Source organism: Protopterus annectens, chromosome 10.part0 (assembly GCF_019279795.1).
Source record: "Protopterus annectens isolate FY-2018-M chromosome 10.part0, PAN1.0, whole genome shotgun sequence".
Taxonomy (NCBI): Eukaryota; Metazoa; Chordata; order Ceratodontiformes; family Protopteridae; genus Protopterus; species Protopterus annectens.
The window spans coordinates 32691287-32717556 of NC_056744.1; the positions used below are offsets into that span (position 1 = coordinate 32691287).

A 26270-nucleotide genomic window follows, 5' to 3' on the forward strand; every position below is an offset into this window, starting at 1 on the left:
GAGGGGTTAAGGGTAGTGCATAGATAGTTGTGTATGTGGGGTTTAGTTTAGGGTTACAAGTGGGGTTTTGGTGCTTTAATTTAGGGTTAGTAGTAGGGTTTTGGTTAGTGTATGTATGTGTTTTTTGTTGTTGTGTTTGCATAGGTAGTATGTTACGGGCGGTGGGGGTGGCCGACTATTGCGGTTTCGATGTTTAAATTTCACGGTTTTGCATGTTCGACATTATCGCGTTTCGCTGTTTATGTGTCGACGGATTCGTATTCGACAGATTCCGCTTTCATTTAATTAAAGTAGACCCACGGCCTACTGCTGCATTCATAATCTCTGACAAAATGTGTTTAGATGGGTAAGTGTAAGCAGAGTACTGTGAGATGACACATCTACAAGCTGTGATGTAGAGGATGCACCTTCTATAACCCTGTGTCCACTACAGACATTTGTCCTCATTTAGTTATGATTGCCTTGTTCTGCAGCCTATTGTGTTATTTACACATGATGTGTGTTACAACAGAAGTGTGTTTCCCTTAGTGATGTGAACATCTTCCAAGAGGGCCTTACCCAAACTAATGAGTGGTGCCAGAAGCATGACCTCAAACTGAATGCCAAGAAATGCATCATTATCCACTTTGGAGAAAATGGTGTCCCCACTAATTATCACATGAATAACAATGTACTAAGCATGCAGTCAGTCGTGAGGGACTTGGGCACCCAGCTTGATAGCAACCTGACTTTTGACCACTATGTTGCCTCCATTGTACGGAAGGATTTCTACATGGCCCACCTCATAAGTAAGGGTATTTCATCCAGGAACACAGAGGTCATAACAACTCTGTACTCTTCCCTTATTAGACCCATTATTGAGTACAGTGCCCCCTTTGGCATGTACTTTGCCAAGCACATGCAGCAGTTAGAGTGACCACAGAGGTTCCTGATGAGGAAAATACAGGGTCGCAAACACCTATCCTATACAGATAGGTTAAAAGCCCTGTCTCTCTACTCTCATACAGACAGCTCACAGGTGACATGTGTCTGGCATACAAGGCTGTCTCAGACTCAGCCTTGATGGAGTTGCTGCATATCCATAAGTCAAACACCACTCGCTCAACCTGCACGAAGGCCACAACCTGGTCTGTGACATTAATAGAACGTGTTGGCAGGATAAATCTGTGTCCCAATGACTCCCCCATCTGTGGAATAGACTCCCTCTCCATGTCAAGCAGAGTACCTCAATAGCCCTCTTTAAGAGGAACCTGGACGATTGGAGGGAAAACAGAAAATATACCCCTGGGATCCCATCTGTGTCCCTGCTGGACAGGGAAAACAGGTGCTGACTTTGTGAGAACATGGATGAAATTCTTGGTTAGGCTTATAAGGGCCTCTGGGCCAATAGCCTAGTATCGTCCTATGAACAAACCTATGAACATGGATGGGGAGTCTGTTACATGTAGTGTGTAGTGTCACGGTTACATACCTGTTTTTCTAGCGTGGCCTATTTATACCACAGTCAAGGTGCAGCTGTGTACAACAGGTATGTCCCATACTAGTCCTTTCTTGGATGTGCAGGTGGTACACAGTGGGAGCTGACAACTCCCTGTATGGCAGTTATACACCTCTCCTCTAAAGCATGTAATGGACAGAAGACACAATTTTGGCCTTGACACATTCTACATTGGACATGTTATGTACACTGTGTATTGGGTTACTGTGGGACTTCTCTGGCTATTACAGGTGTCAGATATGGCTGTGTACTACATACCGCAGGTGTCATTACACTCAATGATAGGTGTGATGAGTGCCACATACAGTATAACAATGACATTCTGGGATTTACATGCCATACCTTTATCTGTAGGTTGTACAACAGTGCATGAAGTCCCACATCTTACTGACCAGTGAAAGTTGAAGGCTGCATCTCTCTCTCTGTCCATAAGTCATTACCTACTGGATCAACTGTTGGAGGCGAGCAGACAATACAGTATTTTCCAGCGATGGTTGACTGCCAAAAGTATAGTATTGTGCATACCTTGGCATGTAGTAGTTATCAATGGCTCTGACAGCAACTAAATATTTGTGTCAGCCCATCCTGGGTAACTGTTGGTTCTGTGTGCAAAACAATAAAAGTCCCTTATTTGCAATTATCTGCAAATGTAGCCAGTCTGAGATCAGACAGTGGCTGCGACTGCAGAGAAGGGAATGGCTAGGAGGGGTAGACCCTGGAATGATGTAGTGTGGGTAGTCCACTGGTGACTTTGCTCATTGTAGCTCTGGCCTACAAAAACATGTCTTCCCAGATAATGACTGTCAGACACTTGGCTATCCAATGGCTGACATGCATGTTTGTAAAACACCTCCACAGTGTATCCACAATGCCTGAAGGCCTCATTTTGATGAATGCATTGTTGGGCCATGGTAGTTGGGGTGCGTCATTTTCCCCTCATACATCCCAGTTTGTAACAATGAATTCAGTACAAAGCTTTAGGGTAAGCGTGATCTGTTCTTGAACAACACAAACTGCATTTGGCCCAGTGCCTGCAGGTGTACTGCATTGTGATTATTTCCATGATAAGTGTTTTCATGGCTGTAAATGTGACACTACTGAGATATTTCGGGACACCAGTTATCACTGCATGCTACTTGTCCTGTGTGCAACTATGTACTGGCTTTAACTCCAGCATGGTTTCCAAGAAGGTAGTCTACCAACATGTCTGTGTCTGTAGAGACCATAGGCAAGCACTGGGGGGATTCATACATACACCCTGGGAAAGGTAAGAAGGAACTGTTCACACAGTTATCCTGCAGCTGCACACCACTCAAGCAGGGTGTACTGTGCTGACACAATTACCTTGTAAAGAATACTGACAAGAGGGGGGTCCAGTGGAATTGCTGGTGCCTGGCTACTACAACTACTGGTCTCAGCACAACCACTCTCTCCTGGGGTACCATGCCCCAACACCTCATCTCACACCAAAAGCAAAATGTTAGTACCAAACTCCACATGAGGTGCAGGCCACAGCCTGTTTGTTCATCCTCATAGTTACCCCACTTCATGCAAGGCTCTGTAGCCTTGACATACTCTTTAATATGTAGATGCCTTGAGTAGCAATCAGAGCAATCATTACAGTGTGGCATGTATTATGCCTAGTATTCCAGGATTCTTGGGTTTCAGTAGGGTAATGTGTGGATGGTGAGTTGGAGCACAGCTGCAGTGTTGCACTATGATGTACAATGTCCGGTAACATACACGTGCAAGGTTGCTTGGGCAAGCACCACAGTGGCAGTGATCCCCATTAGGTCAGAATGTCGCAGCAGTTCATGCAGCCTGACCATCATCAGCTTCATGGTGCATGCCTGCATGCCATGGATCTGAGGCATACTGCAGAGGGGTGGGCACCTTTGGCCAAAGTGTGTGTACCCACACTTGTCCTATGTATGTTAGACTGTACATTTATGTAACCGGAAAAACATGTCTGTGTTCCCACATCATGTCACACAACATCCAGTGTGCTGTCTGGTAGCCTGACAGACAGTGTAGACTAGCAAGGCTAGAGTTGAACAAGTTCTCTGTGCATGTACAGGCATCCACATCTGCACTGTAAAGTGTGCCACCTGTAAAACTGTATAAACTTGGCTGTAGCTGACAGGAGGACAAGAAGCACCTCATGACAGAGCAAACTGGGAGCAGTCATACAATCTCCCGGTTATGACACTCTATCACAAGAGGGTCTTTATGAACATATGCCTGTTCGCATACTCATGGCCATAACCCCATGCAGATGTGTATGTAATATCATTTCCATTGGTGAAAGCAATGCTCTTGGTATGTAGCACTTCATTAGCCACACCTGATGTACATACTCAGGGGTGATATACATGGGCACACAGGTTTACACCTACTTTACAATAGATCACCATGTCTACACAGGGGTAAGATGGGTAGTATATCATGTTCATGTCATTAGTGAGGGCACTGTCACTCGATAATGGTGTGTTTATAACCTCCATGTGCTTTTCCCTCAGCATACCAATATTTCACTGCAATGGACATTTTCTCATCTACCTTTGCAAGCACCACTGGTAATTGAACACAACACAAACTCTCCTCACAAAGGAACTTCATGTCCCCAGTATTTGACCTATTGGGATCTTGAGCAATTACTGTCATTCTACCTTGTGTCATACAGACTGCTCAGAAGTGATCTCTGCCTTGCATACAGGGCATTGTGTGACCCTGCTGTATTGGACATGCTGCAATTCTGTGAATGGAATGGAACATGTATTACCCACTGTAAGGACATAGAATCATAGGAAGTTACCAGGCTATTGGCCCTGAGGTCCATACAAGCCTGCCCAAGAATTTAGCCTATGTTCTGACACATTATTACCCGATGCCCTAGTCCAGCAGGAAGGAGTTTGTATGAGACTGAGTAGAAAGACAGGACTTTTAGTCTATCTGTGTTGGTTAGATGTTTGAGGCCCTGGAATATCCTGGTGAAAACCTCTGTGGTCTCTCCAACTGCTGCATGTGCTTTGTGAGATACATCCCAAATGGGACATTGTACTCAATAATGGGTCTTATAAGGAAAGAATACAGGGATGTTATGACCTACTTGTCCCTGGATGTGATACCCTTCCTAATAAAGTGGGCCATATAGAAAACTTTCTGTACAATGGAGGCACTATGACAGTCAAAAGTGAGTTTGCTATCAACCTGGGTGCCCAAGTCTCTCATGACTGATTGGGTGCTTAGGTCCTTATTATTGTGATAATTTATGGGGACATCACTCTCCCCAAAGGGGATGATGAGGCATTTTTTAGCATTCAGTTTGAGGCCATGTTTCTGGAACCAGGCATTTGTTTGGATGAAACCCTCTTGGAGGATGTCCACATCATTATGGGAATTGAAGACTGTGGCCAGCTTGCATTCATCTGCAAACTTAGTTAGCCATAGCCTAGTGGTTTTGCCCTGCACCTCAGAAAACTATATCCCAAGCAACATAGACCCCGGGACTGATCCCTGGTGTACATCACTTGCTATGGGGCTACTGCTTGAAGTGGCTTCCCCTATTTTGAGTAGGTGGGTTCTATCAGTGAGCCAGTTTGCTACCCATCCGGTAACATACAGAGTGATGTCTAGCTGAGTTTATCTATTATACCCGAGTGGAGAATAATATTGAAGGCTTTGGCCAGGTTAGGGTAGGCGGAGTGCACCATCTTCCCCTTGTCCATGGCTTTGGAGACTGTCTCAAAGAAGTCGACCAAATAAAATAGGCATGACCTCCCCTGACGATACCAAACTGTGTGGAATCAAGTGTATGGAGGTTGCCAATGTCCTTGTTAATGAGTTCCATGATACTCCATCCCATGGCCCTGCAGATCATGCTAGTTAGGCTGATGGGTCTATAATTTGCTGGATCAGTGGACGCTCCACCTATGTGCAAAGGGATGACAGCGGCTGTCCTCATCTCAGCTGGGACAAAGCTGGTACTTAGGCCTTGGTTGAATAGGGAGTCTAAAAGTGCTGCAAGTCCCTCCCTGTGTTCATGTAGGCTGCAGCCTGGGATGTTATTGGATCCCATTACCTGGTAGGTGATGTTAATAATACATTCTGGTGAGGGAGATATGTGTACCACACTGTCACAGACTGTTGAAACAGACCCCCACCTACTGGCAAACAGTGCACCCCATTGGCCCTCCACAGATGCAATTTGTATGATTGAATGGATGACTGTCATGTTACCACAGGGCTTCTGCATGTGTCCCTTGTGGACAGGGGCAGTATGTGCTGATTGTGTAAATAAGGGTTAGAACATAATTAGAATTTTATGTCACCTATGTCCATTAGGCTACTACTGTCCAATGGTCCTATGATCCCACACACTGAAGTAAAATGCTGTAACATCTGCACACAAACACCTAGCTACAGTGAGAATAGTACCACTTTCAATTCATATACACAGATCAGTGCACAGCATACACAGTTCAAATTGGGTGCAATTAGATTAGAACACTTACCTATCTAATAGCATACACTAGAGATCACAGTAATTTACACACATGCCACACCTCAAGTGTGCTATTAACATCTCGTTAGGTAATGCTATGGTAGACAACAAAAGCAGACCTTGTTCTGGTCAGGACTTTATAGGCACATGTCAACTACGACAGCCAAAATACTGCAAAACTCCACCTCTGTCTAAATCAGTGTGGTCATCACATTTACTTTGCAGGAGGATACACACACACACACACACACACACACACACACACACACACACATACATGCGCGTGCGCGCACACACACACACACACACACACACACACACACACACACACACACACACACACACACATATATACACCCCAAGTGAACCGGAATGAGAGTAGGACCCATTGCTATCTAGTGCTACACACTATAGATTATAGTATTTACAGCATACACTTTGGATTAAGTTTGAAATTATGGCAATTGGTAGTGTTAAGATACATGACATCAGCAGGCCTTGTGGAAGAGAGGGGTTTGGAGGCCAGCAGCACCTGCAAGGGCCAAAAAGTGCAGGCAGATTGAAATATGAGATTCCCACTTGTTACGCAGGGGGATATATACACACACACACACACACACACACACACACACACACACACACACACACACACACACACACACACCAAGTGGACCGGAATAAGATTAGAATTCCTACCTATATAGTGGTACACACTACAGATCACAGTATTTACAGCAAGTTCTATGGCTTAAGTCTATTTTACACACAAGTGCAGGCAGATACTAGTGGAGTACCTAAACTAGGCTTGTGTTGAACAGCGTGTGTGGGCTGTAGAGTGACATTGCTTCTCAACTGTTCTCTGCATCTAGTAGCTTTGCAATCAGATAACTGTTGTTTATCTTATCTATGTGTCTACAGTAGCCATTTTGCCCATATGTATCTGTTTGCATTTGGATGGGCAAGCATGTGGGCAAAAATGATGTGCCCTGTCAATGCGTGCATACTGAACATGGTACATACCACCTGTTCACATGTTGATGTATGTGTTGTGACATCCAGCAGGCACAGGGAGTGGTAGGGAAGTGCATTATCTAATGTTGAACCCTTACATTTGATATTTTGAGCAACATTATATATGTGTCATAATGCAGCTTTAATCACCAGTATCAGGTTATGTAGGACAATACAGACATATAAACACATATCTGTAGATAACAGTGACGTAACTATACATGGATTGTGTGTGTATGGTATATGTATATATATTTGTTATGTAGATGTATGGGTGGAGACAGGGATGCATGTGTCTATATATATATATATATATATTGGAGAGTGAGATACTGATAGTATATGTATACATCTATGTCTCTAGCTGTAGGCATATTTGTATATAACAAGTCATTTTTTGTGGGGAGCAACATACTTTTGCTTTGCTTAACTATGTGTATGAGCATGCCCATTGGGGGTATTGCTGGTTATAACCTGATTCCAGCCCACACCTACCTGTACTCAAGTCCAGGATTTGTGTGTTACATATAAAATATGACATCTGTCCCTGTTTCTGCACTGCTGCTCATCACTGAACTTGGCAACGACTTTCTTCAGTTGTGTGATGTAATTAATATGTCACAAAAGTTAATAATATTGCACCACACACAAGATTGACGGTCTGTAAAACAAAATGTACTACTACCTGACATCCAAAATAAGTGGTTATGTTTAGAATAGAACCCTGAAAGCCACTACACAAGCTAATTGCCCTAGTCCTTTGAGTCACACAGGCTGCTTGACAGACAGCAAGCATTCATCACACATTTAACTGCAGACATATGTATATAGTTATTCCTGTGCTACATAAGATATAGAGAATGTATGATCAATTTTCTTTGTTACTGACCTGAGACTGCCTGGCATGCTGCTATATCATTGTGAGTTTGTGTTAAAGCAATTTTAAGCGAACACCACTCTGTTGGGGGTGGTGGAACACCGCCACTTGTTCTGCTGGAATACACAGTAGTCTGACTATCATATCACCCCACTGTCTATCTCCTTGACAGATGTACCAGTACTCTGTTGCAGATCTGCATGAGTAATCCTGGAAACAAGGTAGTAGAATGGGTATCTGTAGTCCCATGTGGATGGAATTTCTGTGCAAGTAGCCCACTATATTTACTTGCATAATGTACCAGATCCATACATACAATACCATATCATAATACTTACGAATACTGTGGAGGATACAGACTTACCTTGCAAATGCAGCAGCTGACACAACATAGATCAGGGCTGACTATCTGTTGCAAGCAGTACTCAGCCAATACACGAGTAGGTACAGGATGTGTGGTTTGCCTGCCATCAGTTATAATTTCTGCATGCAAATAGGAGTAAGGTGTCAGTCCCTAGGGCCCTAGGTTGCCAGTGAATGTGCTATGCATTGCCTCTTTGCTAATGCCAGGGCATACTGAGCATGCCTATGTCTACAAATCAGCAAATGGTTCCTCCTCAGAGTCCTCTTGTGACCATGGTGACCTAGGCACTGGTGGGGGGCTGTGTATCCCTTCCCATTGCTGATCCTGCTGCAGCTGTTTCCACAGGATCATATTGTGTAGCTTAGCACATATTATGAATATATGTGCACGTGTGGCTGCAGAATACTGCAGGGCTCCCCCAGATATATCTAGGCACTGGAATCGTGACTTCAGCAGCCCAAACACACACTCTATGATATTCCTAGTTTGTGTGTGTGCTTTATTATGGTGTCGTGTGTGTGCATTTCAGATGGGTGTAACCCATGGTTCCAGGGCATAGCCAGCATCCCCCAGTAAATGGCTGTGTGGGATGTCCCCCCAGCAAACATGTGGTACAGCTATGATGTTCACCAATATGGGAGTCTTGATAACTGCCACGGCTGCCAGCACACACATTCAGGATAATTCCCTAGGCATTGCACATGACCTAGCAGTTGATGGAGTGGTACCCCTTGTAGTTAATGTAGATTCTACCCTGATCACCAGGTGGAGCCTTGATGTGTACATGGGTGCAATCTATGGCACCCAGTATATCAGGGTAGTGTGCTACAGGGTAGAACTGTTGCATATTACTGGCCCTTTCCTCAGAAGAGGGGGGAAAGATATGTGCTCACTGGCATGTGGTAGCATAACATCCAGGAACTGGTGGAGTATCCTGGATACAGATGCCTGTGAGACCCCCATCATGTCCCCAGTTGGTCTTTGAAATGTATATGTAGCTTGCATCCTAAGGAATACATATACCTTTGTTTCCATTGGGATGGGTTCACCTCTGTTGGCTCTGGCTCTGAGTTGAGGGTGGCAGTGCTCAGTGAGCTCTTGAAATATGTCCCCATCCACCCTGTAGTGCTCTACAATCTCCAGCTCATGTAGCTCCTGAAAGGATGTCCTAGGACTGAATACTCTTCTCCTTCTCAGCTTAGGCCTATTTTCAGCAGCACCAGCAGCATTGACTTCAGCCTGTAGTACATGCAGATTTAGTATGGCTGCAGCAGTCCCTAGCATTATCTCATCAGTTAAAATTTCCAAGTTAGTAGTTCAATGCTTCAGAGTACTGAGGGAAAAACAGATTCTAGGGTGTATGGATACTTTATACAGGCCTGCTGTAGCTCCACCATGTATGATTGGCTATTTATTATGCATTTTAACTGCCTAAATTGTAATTAACATAATTTAATGACCCTACTTTGGTGTGCAGAGTGCCGCTGTGCACCGCATCGCTCAGCATAGCTTATTCACTCCTACAGAATCATCACTGTCACATGACTAGTCTGCCATGCGTACACGTTAAACTTCACGTGGAGATGCTCAGCTATGTGGTTTATTGGGCAAACATTAATAAATTCCTAAAAGTAAAGTGACACACACACCCCTGCTGGCATCCACATCCAGTGGTAATATCAACATGGTGTAGGAGCCTACATGGAAGGGATCTGCAGACACAGTTGCTCCTTTTAGCGATTCAACAAAGTAATCTCATTTGCATATATATCCATGCTGACAGCCTGGTAACTGCATGGTTCATAGACATATGACCTAGGGAACGGCACCAGTGTAGCATTGTACAGACCTAACACAACATCCTATAATACATTTCTGACAAGTATCCTAAAATATTTTTTTCCTTATTTTTCAATTAGGCATGTTTGCACACTGTGGCGCACAGTGCAAACATGCAGAAATTATTAAAAAAATAAAATTTATTTTTACATATTCCCTTGCATTTTCAGTCTTCAACAATGCATTTTTCATACCTCACTATATATGATCGAACCATTTCAGGGGAGCTATGTCTATATTTGTGGACTTTTATATTCCCTTTTTTCCATGGACACTATATATTCTATATACTATACTGGACACTCCTGTACATGGAAAATTTCTGCATACACTATGGACACGAACACAGGCTCTACACTGACACCTTTCTGCTTGTTGGATCGCTGAACCTGCCTCATTTGCATAACATTCACATGCTTATGAGGTGATTTGCATTCCACAGAATTTTCTGTTTGCACGTGCATGCATGCCACTAAGTGGCGCTTAATGAATCTAAAAATGTTTGCGCTCATGCGTATCGCAGTGCTATGCATACACAAAAAAATAATTTGCGTAGGCTTTCTTGAATTCCCCCCAAAGACCATAAATAAATGAAAATTAAGACTTCTGAAAGACACAGAAGACAGACAGTGCACTAGTAAAATTTGAAATGAATGAAATGGGAGTCATTAAACTTTAAAGCACTGTTAGTAACATTTAACATAATTAAGACCTACTTCCAAATAAATAGCACTTTAATATGAAACATGGGTAAAGATTTGGGGCACTGTATATTGGGGTGCTGTTTATACACACTAAAATGAACACCCTCACATCTAACATATGGTGGGTAAACAAAGGAACACTAAATAAGGAAAATAATTATAAAAATATATTGTGATAAAAGCTTGCTGTATGGCTTTGGTACAAAAATACACCCCAACTAATCTATCAACAAAACCATATCAAGTCAGACAAATATTTCTTGTTATGAAGCTTTGCCTGGCAATATTAACACAAAGCTGTTATTAAACCAGCAAGCTTTCATTCAGGTTTTAACTGGAATTATATTGTTTTTATTTGATTTCTGTAGTTCTGAGATTGTAAATACTGAACAATAATCATCTAAGTCCACGAATGTTGCACCTGCACTAAGTGTTACTTCTGGGTCTTTGAAGTTTCTGGCTGTAGGTTTGTTCATCACAATTATAGATATTTGTAATGCAGGAGGTGTAAGTCTGCTATATCTTTCGACAATTTAAATTTCAGATGCATTGCAAGTATTAGGACTTCAGCAATGCAAAGATTGAGAAGCAGAGCAAGATGTTGCTTTTTTCCTTATTCTGTTACCCTTTCTCAATCATGGTGCACTGGGGTACTAGTATAGTTAAGCAAGGGGGTCTGCCTATGCAAAACAAATGTTTTCATAATCAGCGAACATTTATGTTAGTATTATAACAATGTTCAATTATCAATGCTGCGGGATCTAATCACTGAGGTTACGGTATTCTGTCATGTACCCACTAAAATCAACTAATCAAAATCATTGGAGATGTTCTAATTACAGATACATGGGTTCACATATATTTTTCTGAAAGTCCAGCTTTTAATAAATTCTTTACAGATAATCAATAATTTATGCAAATGATCTGGAAAGATGGTATGATACTAGCTAAATAGCTGTCCAGTACCTCATGAAATCATTCCTTTCCAGCTTAACATCTTTTTGACTGTCCTTGTTGTGTCAAAATAATGAATAACAGAAAATTTTAAATCTGACTTATATAATGTGCATAGCTGTAAGCCTCTCATTCTCTTTTCTTGAAAGGAATCAGATTTCTTTTGATAGTTCATAAAAGTTCACACCAAACACAGCATCCATATTATTCATTAAATACAAACTCTTACTTTAATTTGCTTTACATTAATATATCTATATATAGTACTATACAAATACAACCTTGAATATTAAGATCTCTAATCTGCTTTCATACTCTCCTCATTCATTTCTAGTCAAGGTCACCCGCTGGTAGGATTAGTCTATCAAGGCAAACAAGAAATTACTTCTTCATTACTTTTTATTGTTCACTACTACACTGTTTACTTCTATGATGTATGATATTATGTCTGGATTTGTGAACCAAATAGCACTATGTTAGGCAAAACAGTTTGCAGGATGATGCCAATTCAATGATGCAAGTTGCACTGTCATACAACGTGGTGAAACTGTATTGTTGACACATATGCTGGTGACTGTATAATACAGTAACGAGACAAAATGTGAAAGAAAGTGAGGGAAAACAACATGGTGAAGCAATTCAGGAATGCATACAAATTTTGCAATCAGCTCCAGCCACCAGCAAGATTGTAGACTATGATTTCTTGGAGAGCAAACATGGAGATTACACTAAGGTGCAAGGAGTAACAGCCATATTAGCTGAACAGTGTATGTTACAGGCTACTCCCACAGCCAATGTCCAGAATAGGACACATTGTCACTCTCCACATCACAGAAGTATCTGACCATGCCCAACATAACCACCTCCACATGGACATAGTTGAAGGGTATCATATGGACAGGGACACCATAGACATGTGCAAGCCTCACATGGAAGCCTGTGGGTTGTATGGAATACAGATTCTACTGGACATGGAGGCATGTAAAGAACTGATAATCCTTGCTATATGGATCTTCTGGCCACCATCAGAGGCATGGTGGGGGAATCACCAGCATTTACCTCAAAAATTCTACACCATGTTATGTTGCAGCATGTGGTGCATCTAGTTCAGCTTCCACATCCAGGCATCTTCCAAATACCATGTTCCCTTAACTCTCTACAGACAAGGGCAATAGGAACTCCTCCTTGGCAGTAAGTGTGGCCCAGAGTGATATACCCCCCACCCTTAGCTGTCCTCTCTTCTGCAATGATATGTACTTTGTTGCAGGTATGCAGGATCATGTCAGCAACCCTGTCACAAACCTGATCTTCTTCCCTGTTGCAGACCACCAGTTGCATTAACATCTGCCACCAATTTCCAGAAGATCCTGTCATTGTAACCTGTGCTCAGAATCCATTATCCATGCTCACAGAGAACTTGCCATAGCAATATTTTCTGTGCCTGGAAGAATTTCTCAAGATGTGGACATTCACATATAATCAGTTGGGCAGGCACACATGCAGTCATGTGATAGCTGTGCCACCGTAAGATGCCACACTTACCATTCTCCAGTATCACGGTACAGCTTCCCATATAAGAACGGTAGTGGAACATGGGACAGACTATTCTGCAACATGCAACGTGTCATTCAGACAGTACTTACCTGTGTACATGAAAGCAAGCCATCATGTGCTTCTCATATTTACCTCGTCCATGTACCAGTTATCAAGTGAGTCTTCTCCACTCCACTCCTGTCTTCATTGTTTCATATATAATCCATGGAAGCAGACCTTGTACTTCACAACACAATCCTGTTCATCTGACATGCTTATAAGGGAGGCATAGTCTAATTCACACAGCCCCACAACCATACCGTAAGTGGGCTATTGTTGCCTGCATCTGAGCCTTGTGTTCTGTCAATCATCATCATTGCAGCTCTCCATGTGTCCCCACCATGTAGGTTGTTGTAGAGCAACCACCCCAAAAAACATGAATGAGTCTTTCAGTTATACGGTCAATCTCCCCACATGCAAATGGCATGTGTACCCTTACCCAAATAGCTGTTCCACACTTGTATAATTTGTACACCAATGTAGATCACTGCAGACAACCATCACAACTGTCCCTCTGCTCCCCACCCCACTGTCAGTAGGTGGCTGTGAAGTAACCCCTCCAACAACAGAAGATTCTTGCAGTTATCCAGTCTCTTTTCCCACCTGCCACTGGCATATACCCTTACCACAGAAAATGTAATTTCTTCCCTCTTTAGAATATCTTCAGTGTGATTCCTTTGCTATTCCTGGAAGAATCTAATAGTACAACAAGTATCACCATGGCTGCTACTAATATTGTGCATTTTCGGGGATCATAGCATGGCACTATGCTAATGAAGCAGTTCAGGGTTAATGTCTCTGAAACTCCTGTTTAATGTAATGTGAACCAACATTAGACTGAGCAATGAGGCTTATGTCCACTGGATTCTGCAAAGTTGTTTAGGCATACACAGGCAGGTCTGTCACTTCCATGAGGTGACAGGCTTCTTAATCTGCAGCATGACCCTTATGGGTGCTGTGTCACAACCATTGATGTCAGTGAAGTTTGTAGAGTGATAACACCTTGCATCCTGAGCATCCACTCCCCACATTATAGCATTAAGTTTGTTGCAGCATGACCTTTTGGTGACATTGGGATAAATCACAGTGCCATGCTATTCATTTATGCATATTATGTGATACCCTCAATGTGTGTCAACATGAATCAGATACCATTTCCCTCTGGATAACAACCTGTAAAGTGGTCATGGCTTCTGAAGGGTCCAAATCTGGAAGGGCTACCATAAGATGCAGGAAAGAGACTAAAATATTTCTTCACCTCCTGTATAGGCATCACCATTAGCATCTGCTAGTAGAGTCCCATAAGGGCCCCAAAAGACTTGCCACTCCCTTGCCAAGCGAGTTACTGATGCTACAAGCAGACATTATTTGCTCAAGTGAGGAGTGCTGGTATCATTATGGTGACCCAAAAAGATGCCAATATGTCCTTCTTAGCCAATGGAAAGAGGAGGTTAGAGAAAGAGAGTGAGCCAGACGTCTACAATAAGTAGTAGTGACTGCCAGTTGTTTATATATAGATAGGTATTCTTGCCGAGCTGTATGCAGTTCTTGAGGCTTATGCACACATTTCTTCTTGTTGTCTCTTTCATTTCCTAGTGAAATACAGGAAAACTGATTATACTAGAGGCAGCATGCAGGACTGTCCAGGAGTCAGAGCAGGTATATAGCACTAATGTTATAGAGCTGTCTCAGTTAAGCACCACCATCATTGTATGTGTTTTCATTGTTGCTACTTATTTAACCATTGTTTCCAGCTTTGCTTTATGTATCACATACCTTGACAGTGCATCTTGAACTTTTCTACTGTCCATCCTACAGCCAGAGATTTCCACCAGTGGCATGATGATGCAGACTGGGTTGACAGAGTGTTCCACCACCTCCTCAGGTGGCATTGTCTACTTCGGACCTGACTGGTTGACATCATGCAGTACTGCATCCTTGGCCACCCTTGACTTTAATACATAGTGCCTTGATCAGTCTATCATGCCTTACTCTTTAACTGGCTATTACACCACTGCTGCTTGTGCCAGTTATACATAACATACCATGGGCATGCATCGACAGGCTGTCAGGGACTATCTTTGTATGTTAATTTTGGACTTATGGTGGCACTGTATATACATATATTTATGTACATATTTATGTATTTATGTGTATATATATATATATATGGTAACTTGAAGGGCACCATTTGGTGTCTTCCACCTACTGGTAAGCTCCTATGGGCTAAACACTTCATGCCTAGGGAGATATTCAGCCAAGCTTTGCTGCTTCTTGAGGTGACACTGTCTGCAAATCATGCACAGTGCACATGCTATGCACACAGGTGATTGGTTTGCGGGCATTTTATCCTGTGCCTTGTGGCACACATACTGCTGTAGTATCTTTCTGTCAGGGCATAATATTGCTATTGTTTTCCCATTGCATACTTAACTGTGATTTTCTCCTCCAAGGGACTGAACTACTATCCAATATAGTGCACACATTACTGATAACTGCCTTTGTGTTACTCCCTTTATCACAGTCTTTTTCTTTATTTTTTATTTTGTTGTTTTGTTTCTGTCCATTTATGTTCATGTTTGTGCACAGTCTGTCACAGCAGTGGAAGTGGTGTGGCACTGGCCACCATGCCATGCTCCTGCCTGGCCATTAACTGCTGGGCCCACAGCAGTCTCCAGGTCCATCTCACTGCAGGGTGATGCAAGTCATCTAGTGGGGAGGGACAACCTGGAGAGGCCCCTGTTGGGGGCATCACTGTTACGTCAACCGGCAGGAGGTGAAAGGCTAGGTGATGACCTTGGAGGACCAATGGCTGGGTACCTGCATTGACAGCTTGAAGCATGTCTTATGTGACTGGCAGAGTCACACAGCTGGGTCTATATCACATAGTCGAAGTTTTATAACTTTGAACACGGAATATTCGAACCATTCCATTCGAAGTTAGAAACCTTCTGACAAGTAATTAAAAAAAAAAATAAGTATAAACAAAATAAACTGTCGTAAGCAGGGGACAAACTCCCCTGCACCCCCCACACCCCCCACTACTTAAATATACCAACTCTGAGATCGCACTACATTGAAATGAACAGAAACTTCCCCTTATGGAGATTTCCATTTAAACGCTCAAACTTGTACAAGTTCGAACTTATGGTCTCGACCATATGGGGTTCGAACTTGTACAAGTTTGACTATGTAATAGGAACCCACACAGCTACCTGGCCCTAGCTAACAGACTGAAAGACCAGGTGATGTCCTTGGAGGACCAATGGCTGGGTACCTGCATTGGCAGCTTGAAACATGTCTTATATGACTGGCAGAGTCACACAGCTACCTGGCCCTACCCAACAGGCTGATAGTGGCTGGGCCCAGCCAAGAAGGATGTCACAGGGGTGAATGACTTCAGGTTGGGTGCAGTATTGTGACATTCAGAAGCCTCCCAACCCCACCCTATCCCCCATCATTGTGTTTCCTTTCCTTGGATGTCAGTTCTGTGACCAGATTTTATTTCAATCCTCCTCATCACCAGCTGTCTTCCCTCAATCTATCAGTGTTTCTGCTTCTCTCTACTTTGTGCTCACCCTGCTGGGCTTATAAGACACATGAACACTGCAGAGCTGTCCCAGACATTATGCAATCTGTTCTGGTTTCACCAGCAAATTGTCTACTTTTTTACCTTTAAGCAATGCACTCCTGTTTCATAATTAATCAGTTTTTGGCCACATTACTCTGTTTAGACTACGCTATTTAGGCATTATGCACCCATCCAAGTGACTTTTCCTCAGTCCGGACCTATATGCTTTACATAACCTGAATATACAGCAATTTCTTTTTGACAGAGATTTTGATAGTTATGCACTGAGCTCGTGTATCTGAAATATGTTCATTTATTCTTGTTTGCATTAATTTTTGATTTGTTAATACTGGTATTATCTTCTATATTACTGACTACACTGAATGAATACTTAATAAAAATGTTTTAGCAACATCGTGTGGCACGGTGCCTGGGCAATTTTTTTGGGCTAGGCTTGTACAGGCTCCAGGCCCATTAGCCTAGTATACACCTATGAACTCTACTTTTGCTGAAAATTTCCCCTGTAACACTTCAATTTGCAATGATTGAAAATGCTACTGCTCTGACCTCATTCCATAAAATGACCTAAATACAATTACTCATGCAAGAGCCACACACAAATTGATACAGGTATCTTTGTAGATGGTCAAACTCCCACCTCCTCCTCCAGATGGTGATACTCCCTTACTTTATATTTCTCACTTGGAGGTCATTCAAATTCAGAGAACAAGTAGTCAGTGAAAATGTATAAAACACTTCTTACCCTTTATCTGAAAGGCTATGATCTTGGAGTAATAATGTAGTACCAAAATGTGTACCTACATGCATCATTACAATATATAGTGATCATACAAGAATTAGAGAACAACTTATCAAAGAAGCACATTTGAGCAAACAATAATGTTGCACTTTACAGTCATTCATGCACCTGAAAGAAAACTGTGCTTTATGTATTCAGTTTTATTTGCAAGATCCAAGCTTATGCATAAGTGCAGGCCATTATTTTGATAACTAGGATTGCCCAGTTCAGCCTGTAATGAGCCCATTTTCAGTTGTAACTCATCTACACACTTAATCGGACTCATGGACAGACTTACCCCATTCATGCACACACATTCTCTTGACACACACACACACACACACACACACACACACACACACACACACACACACACTCTTGATGCCCTACCTAACATCCCTACTGCAGCCACCCAGACAGACGCATGCACACACACATACACGGCCATTTGACTCCTTTCATATCCCTACAGACATGTGTACACACTGCCACATACATACATACATACATACAAGGTCTCACATCCCCCTACCTCTATGTCTCTACTGAACATTCTTGTATCATAGCTTCATCCCTTGTATTCAGTGGTTAACAGACAGTTATTGTCCAATTTAAACTTTTATCCTAAGCATAGAAATGTTCACAGATTAATGATTCTCTGCATCACTCAGCAGCCTAAATCAGTACCCACAGGTATTTCTTTAGAAAAGTACATGGATAATTAGCATCAGCCACCCCCACCCCAACTGCCAGATTACTATGTACCTTAACCAGCAGAGCTGCCTTTTGTACTTCTGGTCATGTTTGTGAACATAGGTGCAGTAGGACAGTCTCTGAATCACAAAGTTTGCCTCAAGGGAGTGGCCACTCATAGGAAGGCATACCACTCAAAGTAACCTGTTTGGAATCCCAGGGCTTAGTTTAGATTCATAAGTGAGGGACACAGTGTATGGGCAGAGTTAGATACATTAAAGTTCCAAGCTGAAAATGATGAATTTTGCAATAAGCAACTATAGTACAAAGACTTAAGGTGATGCTGTGCTATCAAGCTTCAACTTTTGGGTCTGGATTTCGCTCCTACTGTTTTCATGTGCATACTGTGTGATTATGAGTAAATTACTTAACTAAATAATGGTCCTGAGTTGCCCATAAAAAGATACACTTAGATGGCTAACCCAGTTAAATGATGCTAAAATGTAATGCTGCATTTAATTTGACAAAGGTAGCATTATAGCAGATATGGTATAATATTTTCCCTCCACAATTACAATATATTATTTCTTTATTTTCATATAAATGTGATAGCCATCATTTTCATGTCCAGACTAATCTTTATGCTAATCAAAATGATATTACTTGGTTTGGCAAAGACAGTTTCTGTATCAGATGTGAAAATTGTAGCTATTGTTATTCATGAAGTAGCTTCTTAAATGTTATTCTGAAGTTTGATGGAGAAGCTGCTGAAAACTAAAAAGTTCAAACTTTGACAATGCTTTTTTCTTCACAAAAATGCATTATAGTCATTTGAGAAACTGCCCTACTGTCTTTAGGTAGGAAAAACATAATTATGTTACATTGCTATTATACAGCAAAAACTGCTAGATGCTTCTAAAATCATGTTGCTGCATTCCCTTAGGTCAGGTGAATGTATATGTATAAAGCAATATCATAATTTCAGTCAATTATATTGTTTTCCATAAATATGCACAATAAGTTCATGAGTCATATAGCTGCTTTCTAGATCCCTTCCAAGACATATTTCCAACCCCCATAAAGGAATCATTCTTATTTCTGACTCCTATAAAAGAGCTCATTCTTGCTTTGCAGACTCCATTTCTGCACCATATCGGTACATCTTTCTACCTGTATTCATTAGGAGACATCAGAAAACATACCAAATGAAAGTTTGGAGGAAAAATACTGAAAACTAACACAGTTATAGTATATTTCATTATGATAAACAGACTTGCAACTTTGGTGATTTACAATGGGCTTAAGGGCTTGATTCCTAAAAAGTCTACCAGCATAAAGCATATAGCTTGGTTATGTTGATGTTATGTTAAACAGGATGTTGACAGTGGTAGACAGGCAGTGGTGGTGCTGCGGTAGCGTTGTCACATCAAAGTAAGATGCTGTCCGGTTCGATTCTCAGCTAGAGTGTCTTCTGCGTGGAAACATGCGTGAATGGGCGTACCTTCGTTGAAGGTTGTGCATCAGGCTTGGCAAGCCGGTACGTAAAAATCAACTGCCAATCATTAGCAGACCAGAGTTCCGCTGTGGTGACCCCTAACCGGGAAAAGCCGAAAGACACAACAACAACATAAAGTAAATGTCTGGTATGGCAGGAAATAATAATACCCTAAGTAACAACTCCGTAGTGACAGACTTTGGAATGTAAGTTGACAGTAGCCTAAACTTTAAACACCATGTGTCTACTGTGGTAAGGAAGGCATTCTGCATTGCACACCTCATTAGCAAAGGCATTGCCTCAAGATCAAACGAGGTCATAACCCCCCTGTACTCAACCCTCATCAGGCCAATAATTGAGTACAATGTTCTCTTTGGTATGTACCTTACCAGGCACCGGAAGCAATTTGAGAGACCTCAGAGCTTTCTAACCAAGACAATTCAGGGTCTCCAGTACGTCATACATTGACAGACTGAAGTCATTGTCACTGTACTCAGTAGCATACAGACTACTTAAGGAGACTTGTGCCTACCCTACAGAGCAATCTCAGATCCACTCCGCCCCCACACACCCCGTAACTTAAATATACCAACTCTGAGATCGCACTACAGTGCGGAAGAGGAAATTTTCCCATGCCACACTGTACAGAGATAGCGGTTCCTCATGGTCGGCTTTTTGAAATTCATCATATGGTCTCGGCCATATGAAAGTCGACTTTCTGAAAAGTCGACCATGTGAAGGGGACCCATATATATATATATATATATATATATATATATATATATATATATATATATATATATATATATATATATTGAATTAGTTTTGCATTTTGGTTGTTTGATCTTGATGGTTAATTGTGGGATATAGTATTATAGGTTCATAGTTGTTCACTAGGCTAACGACCACAAAGGCCTAAGCCTAGACATGCATCCAAAATCTCTGACAAGTTCTGATACTCCTGATAAGTGTAAGACTGTGCATACTAATACCATACCTTATGCCTGCTAGATCAAAGTGATACTTAGGAAAATAATAAATCAATAAAAATGTATTTTTCCTATGTTATGAAAAATACCATTTTCCACCAAACACACACACACAAACAGTTTTAACCCCGTAATAAGAAAGTAGCATTATTCTATGATTTTTGTTGTTTGTTTTTTGTAGAAAAAGTACTCGCGGGAGCAACATAAAGAAAAAAATGCATTTATTTACAAAGTGGAGCCTGGTGGTGTTAACTTTTACAGTGTTTATCTTGGTTTAATATAGAGAACTATTTTCTGTTTGTTTTATGAATACAAACGATGATACTTCACATACATGTATTAGAAATGTGTTCTGCATTGTGCCACAAAATCCTTTTACACATTTGAGCATTCTTACATGTTCCCATGCCTGATTAAATGGCTATACCTAATATTGTGGACAAACAACCTGCAGAACCTGGTTATAAGCCTGTGTGGAAACTAGTGAAGACATGCCAAGTAAGTCAGTTTTTCAATATTTTGATAGTAAGCTAATAATAGAATTCTTTTTTCACAGTCTGAGTGAGAGGTATTTGTTTAATGAAATCCAAAATAAACTGAGATTTGCACGTCAAAGAAGATTTTGCACTATCTTCCAGTTCGAATATCAACAAAAACATGAACAACTTAAATTACAGCTGAAAGCAATTCAGTTACAGACACACTTATTTTTGGCAATGCTATTTCCCTTAAAACTTAACCTAGCATAGTAGTTCTACAGCACATACCTTTCAACTGTACATATTTTTGTAGAATGTCCACATTTTTGCCTCATATTTTTGGTCAGTTTTTCATAAAATTGTGGTTTTCTGGCAAATTAGTGGCAAATAATTAAAAATTGATGTTAGAAAATAATGACAGACATTTGAGTTTCAGACATCATACCATTCAGAAAATTCAGCTAATGCAAAACCTGTTATTCTATCAACTTTTTCATTTTATAAGAGCAATATTTAAAAATGTACCCTATTTTTGGGACTCTGTCCCACTTTTATTTATGGTTTTGTCCAGATTTCCTGCACTAAGAGGTTAAGATGTATGCAGCAACTTAATCAGATATCATGCTTTCATTTGCAGGTGCTGACAATTATCTTCATTTGCATTATTACAGTTTTCCACTCCATTGATCCACTCACCATATCCATCTCAGAGACACCTGACAAGGCATCTGGAAACAGATATTGATTAAGATCGTCTCCACTGTCTGCCTGATAAAAGAACGTTATTAATTCTTACTACGTAGCTCTCAGTCGATTAGGTCCAGAATAAGGGACAGTCGGGGTCAGTTTAGGGTTGCCACTTGCCACCTTTTCAAATGCCCAAAGTGGGACATTTTTTAGTACAAAAGTCAAATTTTCCAGGGCAAAACATAGCCACGGCCAGTACAAAGGACATAACTTCACTTTATTGCCTAAATAAAAGCTTATTCATGTAGCATTTTGGTTGCTTATTCTGTTTCTTATAACATTTAGGTGTTTCAGATACAGAATAACTGTTTTATGCAACTATTACATAAAATATGGGAAATAACTTTGTCCCAAAATCTCAGGACATTTGCCATTTTTTTCAATTTTTTGCAGGACACAGCTGCCCAAAGAGGGTCTGTCCCTCGCAAAGTGGGACAGGTGGTAACCCTGAGTCAGTTTTTAATTATTAGCACTACTACCTTGATAAGTTGACACAATAAAATACTATGAATTGTACAGTTTCTGAAGTAAAATAAGTCCAGTCTATACTCATTATTTATTAAGTGTAAGCCACCACCTTTTCTCCCCAACTCACCGACTTTAGGAGAGATTAAGAGGGACAGAGCAACATTTCTAGTCAAAATCTGTTGACTTCCCGGAAAATCAAGTGGAGAGGTATGAATTCGACGCTCTGTTCAACACAATACCAGCCAATATACGACATTGAGAGATATGTTTATTTGGTGGTCTAAGTCTTACGCGTGCTATTTCATTATTTAAAGCGGCAAGGCCATAGCAACAAATGAAATAATAGCAGTCGCGGAAGTACTTAGCCTGTCAAACAGGGTAGCTCGCCGTCGCTATGATACAATTATAGAATGAATGGTACACCCCAAACCTGAAAGTGTTTTCATATATCATCTTGGTGGGGGCTAATGATGCCTCACACCTCTCATGGACCCCCCCACCCAGATATTTGCAAAGTCCCTCCCCGCTTATGGCTGCTGATTATCACCTGCAGCTTCTTCCTCTTCGCCTCCAGTTCAGTACCACAGCAACCAGCGACTCTAAGCGCGAGGAGCGTAACTGAAAACACTTCGTGATTTCTAGGTGGAGTAACTGTCAGTACAGTCCTAACGAAGTCATTACTACACTGCAAGATCATAGACCCCACTTAAAAAGCAGTACTGAAGCCAGAGTATAGGCAAGTTCAGGGCATTTCAGTATCCAACGTGCATTTATAACGGAGGTCAGTTCCTGAAAGCGCATTCTGTCTCCAAAGAGGAACTGAAATAAAGCTCTGCAAGAAGCCCCTGTGACCATTTGTGCTACGAATATTCATCTAATCACAGGACCAAACCACTACAGCCGCGAGGCGTCTTCTTTAAGTCAGTCACTACTACTAGCCCTGCTTTCTTCCGCATTCAGAAGCTGCTTGTTTTAGGTGGACGGGAACTGAACGTTGAAAGGTATCCAAAACAGTTATAAGGCACCTGGCCAGGAGGATTAGAGTCGGTCCGAGCGGGGCAAGAGCACATAGCCAATTAGCAACTGTTGCTAAACAGCTGTTGGCCAAGGGCCACGGGATTAACGGGGATGGCGAGCAGGAAAGATGTCAAATTAGCCTCATCCCAGAGTGGTGTCTCGAAAACAGTTGCGCCCCTCAACAAGTCGCAGTCCCTTAATGAACTTTACGATCTCACTTGCAAGGTTAGTGTCATAGCAACAAAATGTGTGTTTATCAGTTATGTGTTAGACTTGCTGTCAGACTTATAGAGATCCAGCTGATGGTGGATGGAGGTAGGTGGACGTTTTTAATTGCACAGTTGCTAAGCATGCATTTTAGTAAAATACTGCTTGTGTTGTTGAGTGAAGGTGGACGCTCTTTCCCAGATCCCTGGGCGTACACATGCACACCTTTATGTTGTCACCTAAAACCCAGATGTAACCACGTTTTACTCTACTTCCATGAGCTGAGCAAGGAAGTTATGCTTTGCATTGTGTGTTGTAATCCTGCAAGTACCAGAAACGCGGTCAGGTAATTAGCATAACATTTTTGAGTTCCTTAGTGCTGAGATGCAGAGTTTGTATGCACCTTTCCAGTTTCAAGCTTAGAAACAACTTTTACACCTGATCATGAAGTATGCTGTCATAAATATTCAATTTTTATTGAAAAGAATGGATGCGTATAATGTATGCCTACATCTGAAAGGACCCTGTTTGCAGCAGTGCTAGAAGTACTTGCTGTATGTGTTGATAGTAAAGGAGACATTCTCTTTATTAAAACAGAAATTTCCAGTGTGAGCATTGGCTGTATGCACTGTCCCTACCCTATGAAAGTGCAGCAGTTCTCTTTTGATTTGAGTTATTGTGTTTGTTCAAATTTAAGTATTCACCTGCCCTGATATATTTGGAGTCATTCATCACTAATAGAGCTTTTTAAATGCAACTGTTGCTTAATAATTTGATTTATTATCTGATACGTGTATCCTTTCTGATAATTCAATGTAGTTTTGTCAGACTAGAAGTTCCTACCAGTAGCGGAGCTTATCCCCCACCCCCCCCACCCCATCCCATCTGGCAGAACTTGCAAGCTTGCTCTTGCTGAAGCTGAAGTGATGGCTCCTGCATATGAAGCAAGCTTCCTACCCATTTAGTGCAAAGCTTACCACTACAGTTTTTACAGTTTTGTTGTGCAGTCCTGTATGCCAGCTATTATAACACTGTTTGTAATGGCAACATTATTACCTAGAAGGCTGGTAAGAGGAAGATTTTGTATCCCATCTGACCCACTCTGCTCTTCATATACACTGTGGCCCCTTTGATCTCAAAAGATGCATCTTACCTTTTAAATACTACACAGTGTTTTGATATTCTGCATTTCTGACAGTCATTGATTACCATAGTACTTTAATGATCGACTTAGGGAATAGTAAAGGCATATGCCTTTAAAAAGTTAGTGATCCTAGCAGGTAAAAATTAGAAAAGTGTACAGTTAAACTGGTGGTCTGTCTATTTATTTGCCATGCAAAGTGTGGAATGCAGCATTAACAGTCTTCTAAACAAAGCTGTATTAATGCTAACTTTGCTGTATGCTGATAGCAGTCTATGAAAATTATCTAGTATGCAGATCAATAACCTAATCTAAACAAAGGAATTGCAGTAAAGCTGCAATGTATACAGTACATTACGTGGCATACTTTGGTTCAAAGCAATGTTAACTTGCTTGTTTTGCTTTCTCATCCTTGTAAACTTTAATTTTAGGATTGTAGACTTTTCTTAACCTTAGTATATCTCAGGTTTGTAGACTTGTCTTTCTGCTGTTTTAGACACCCATTATTTATCAAGCCTCTTAACTTCCTGTACTGCCTCTGCCTAGCTCATCACTGTGAGGTTGCATTGTCAAATCTTGTTCCTCTTACCAGGTGGGTCCTAGGTGCAGGGTGATCTTGTTTCATGGAGTTGGTATGTGTTTTAAGGGTCAGGTGAGGTGGTGGCACACAGCACTTCTTCTTCTCATAGGTTCATAGGTAGATACTAGGCTATCAGCCCAAGGGCCTATGTAAGCCTAGCCAGCAAGGTTCCATAGCTTACGCCACCCAAGAAAGTTATTTTCCTGTGCCACTGTCCAGCAGAGACACAGAAGTGATCCCCGTGATGTATTTCCTATTTCCCATCCACTCATCAAGATTTTTCTTGGAGTGCTAATGAAGAACTTTGCTTGACATAGATGGGTAGCTTGTTCCAGAGTATAGGAAGTCTGTGGGACAGGAATCTATCCCTCCAGTGTGTCCTGTTTATTGTGGTGACAAGGTTTAGGTTCCTAGAGCGTGTAGCTCGGAGGGATTGGGATTTCTTTAGGTGTAACATGTCCAACAGCTCTGGGTTTGACATAGCTTTATATGTTAGGCAGAGATCACCTCGGAGTAGGCGATATGCTACGGAGTAAAGCTGGAGTTTTTTGAGGCGGTCAGTGTAGGGCATTTGTTTGAGGCCAGTAATCTTCTTTGTGAGGTACTTCTGTGGCCTTTCCATCTGCTGCAGATGTCTTGTGAGGTACATTTCAAAAGAGGTGTTGTACTCTATAATGGGTCTAATGAGGGACAAGTAGAGGGGAACAATGACCTCTTTTTTCCTGGACGAGAACCCTTTT

The 26270-nt window shown here is 41.5% G+C and overlaps 1 protein-coding gene across 3 annotated transcripts in view; it reads left to right on the forward strand.

Moving 5' to 3' along the window:
* RAB37 (RAB37, member RAS oncogene family) overlaps positions 1-26270 on the forward strand; it is a 2500291-nt gene that overhangs the window by 1151885 nt on the left and 1322136 nt on the right. The window contains exon 1 of one of the 3 annotated variants that reach the window (XM_044084984.1): positions 22825-23827. The exons of 1 other annotated variant lie outside the window; for it this stretch is intronic. In XM_044084984.1, coding sequence (XP_043940919.1) covers positions 23714-23827 — 114 coding nt within the window. In that variant the 5' untranslated portion in view covers positions 22825-23713. Of the gene's footprint in view, positions 1-22824; positions 23828-26270 lie in introns of those variants that run through there. One more of the 3 variants, XM_044084986.1, reaches the window with a different exon arrangement.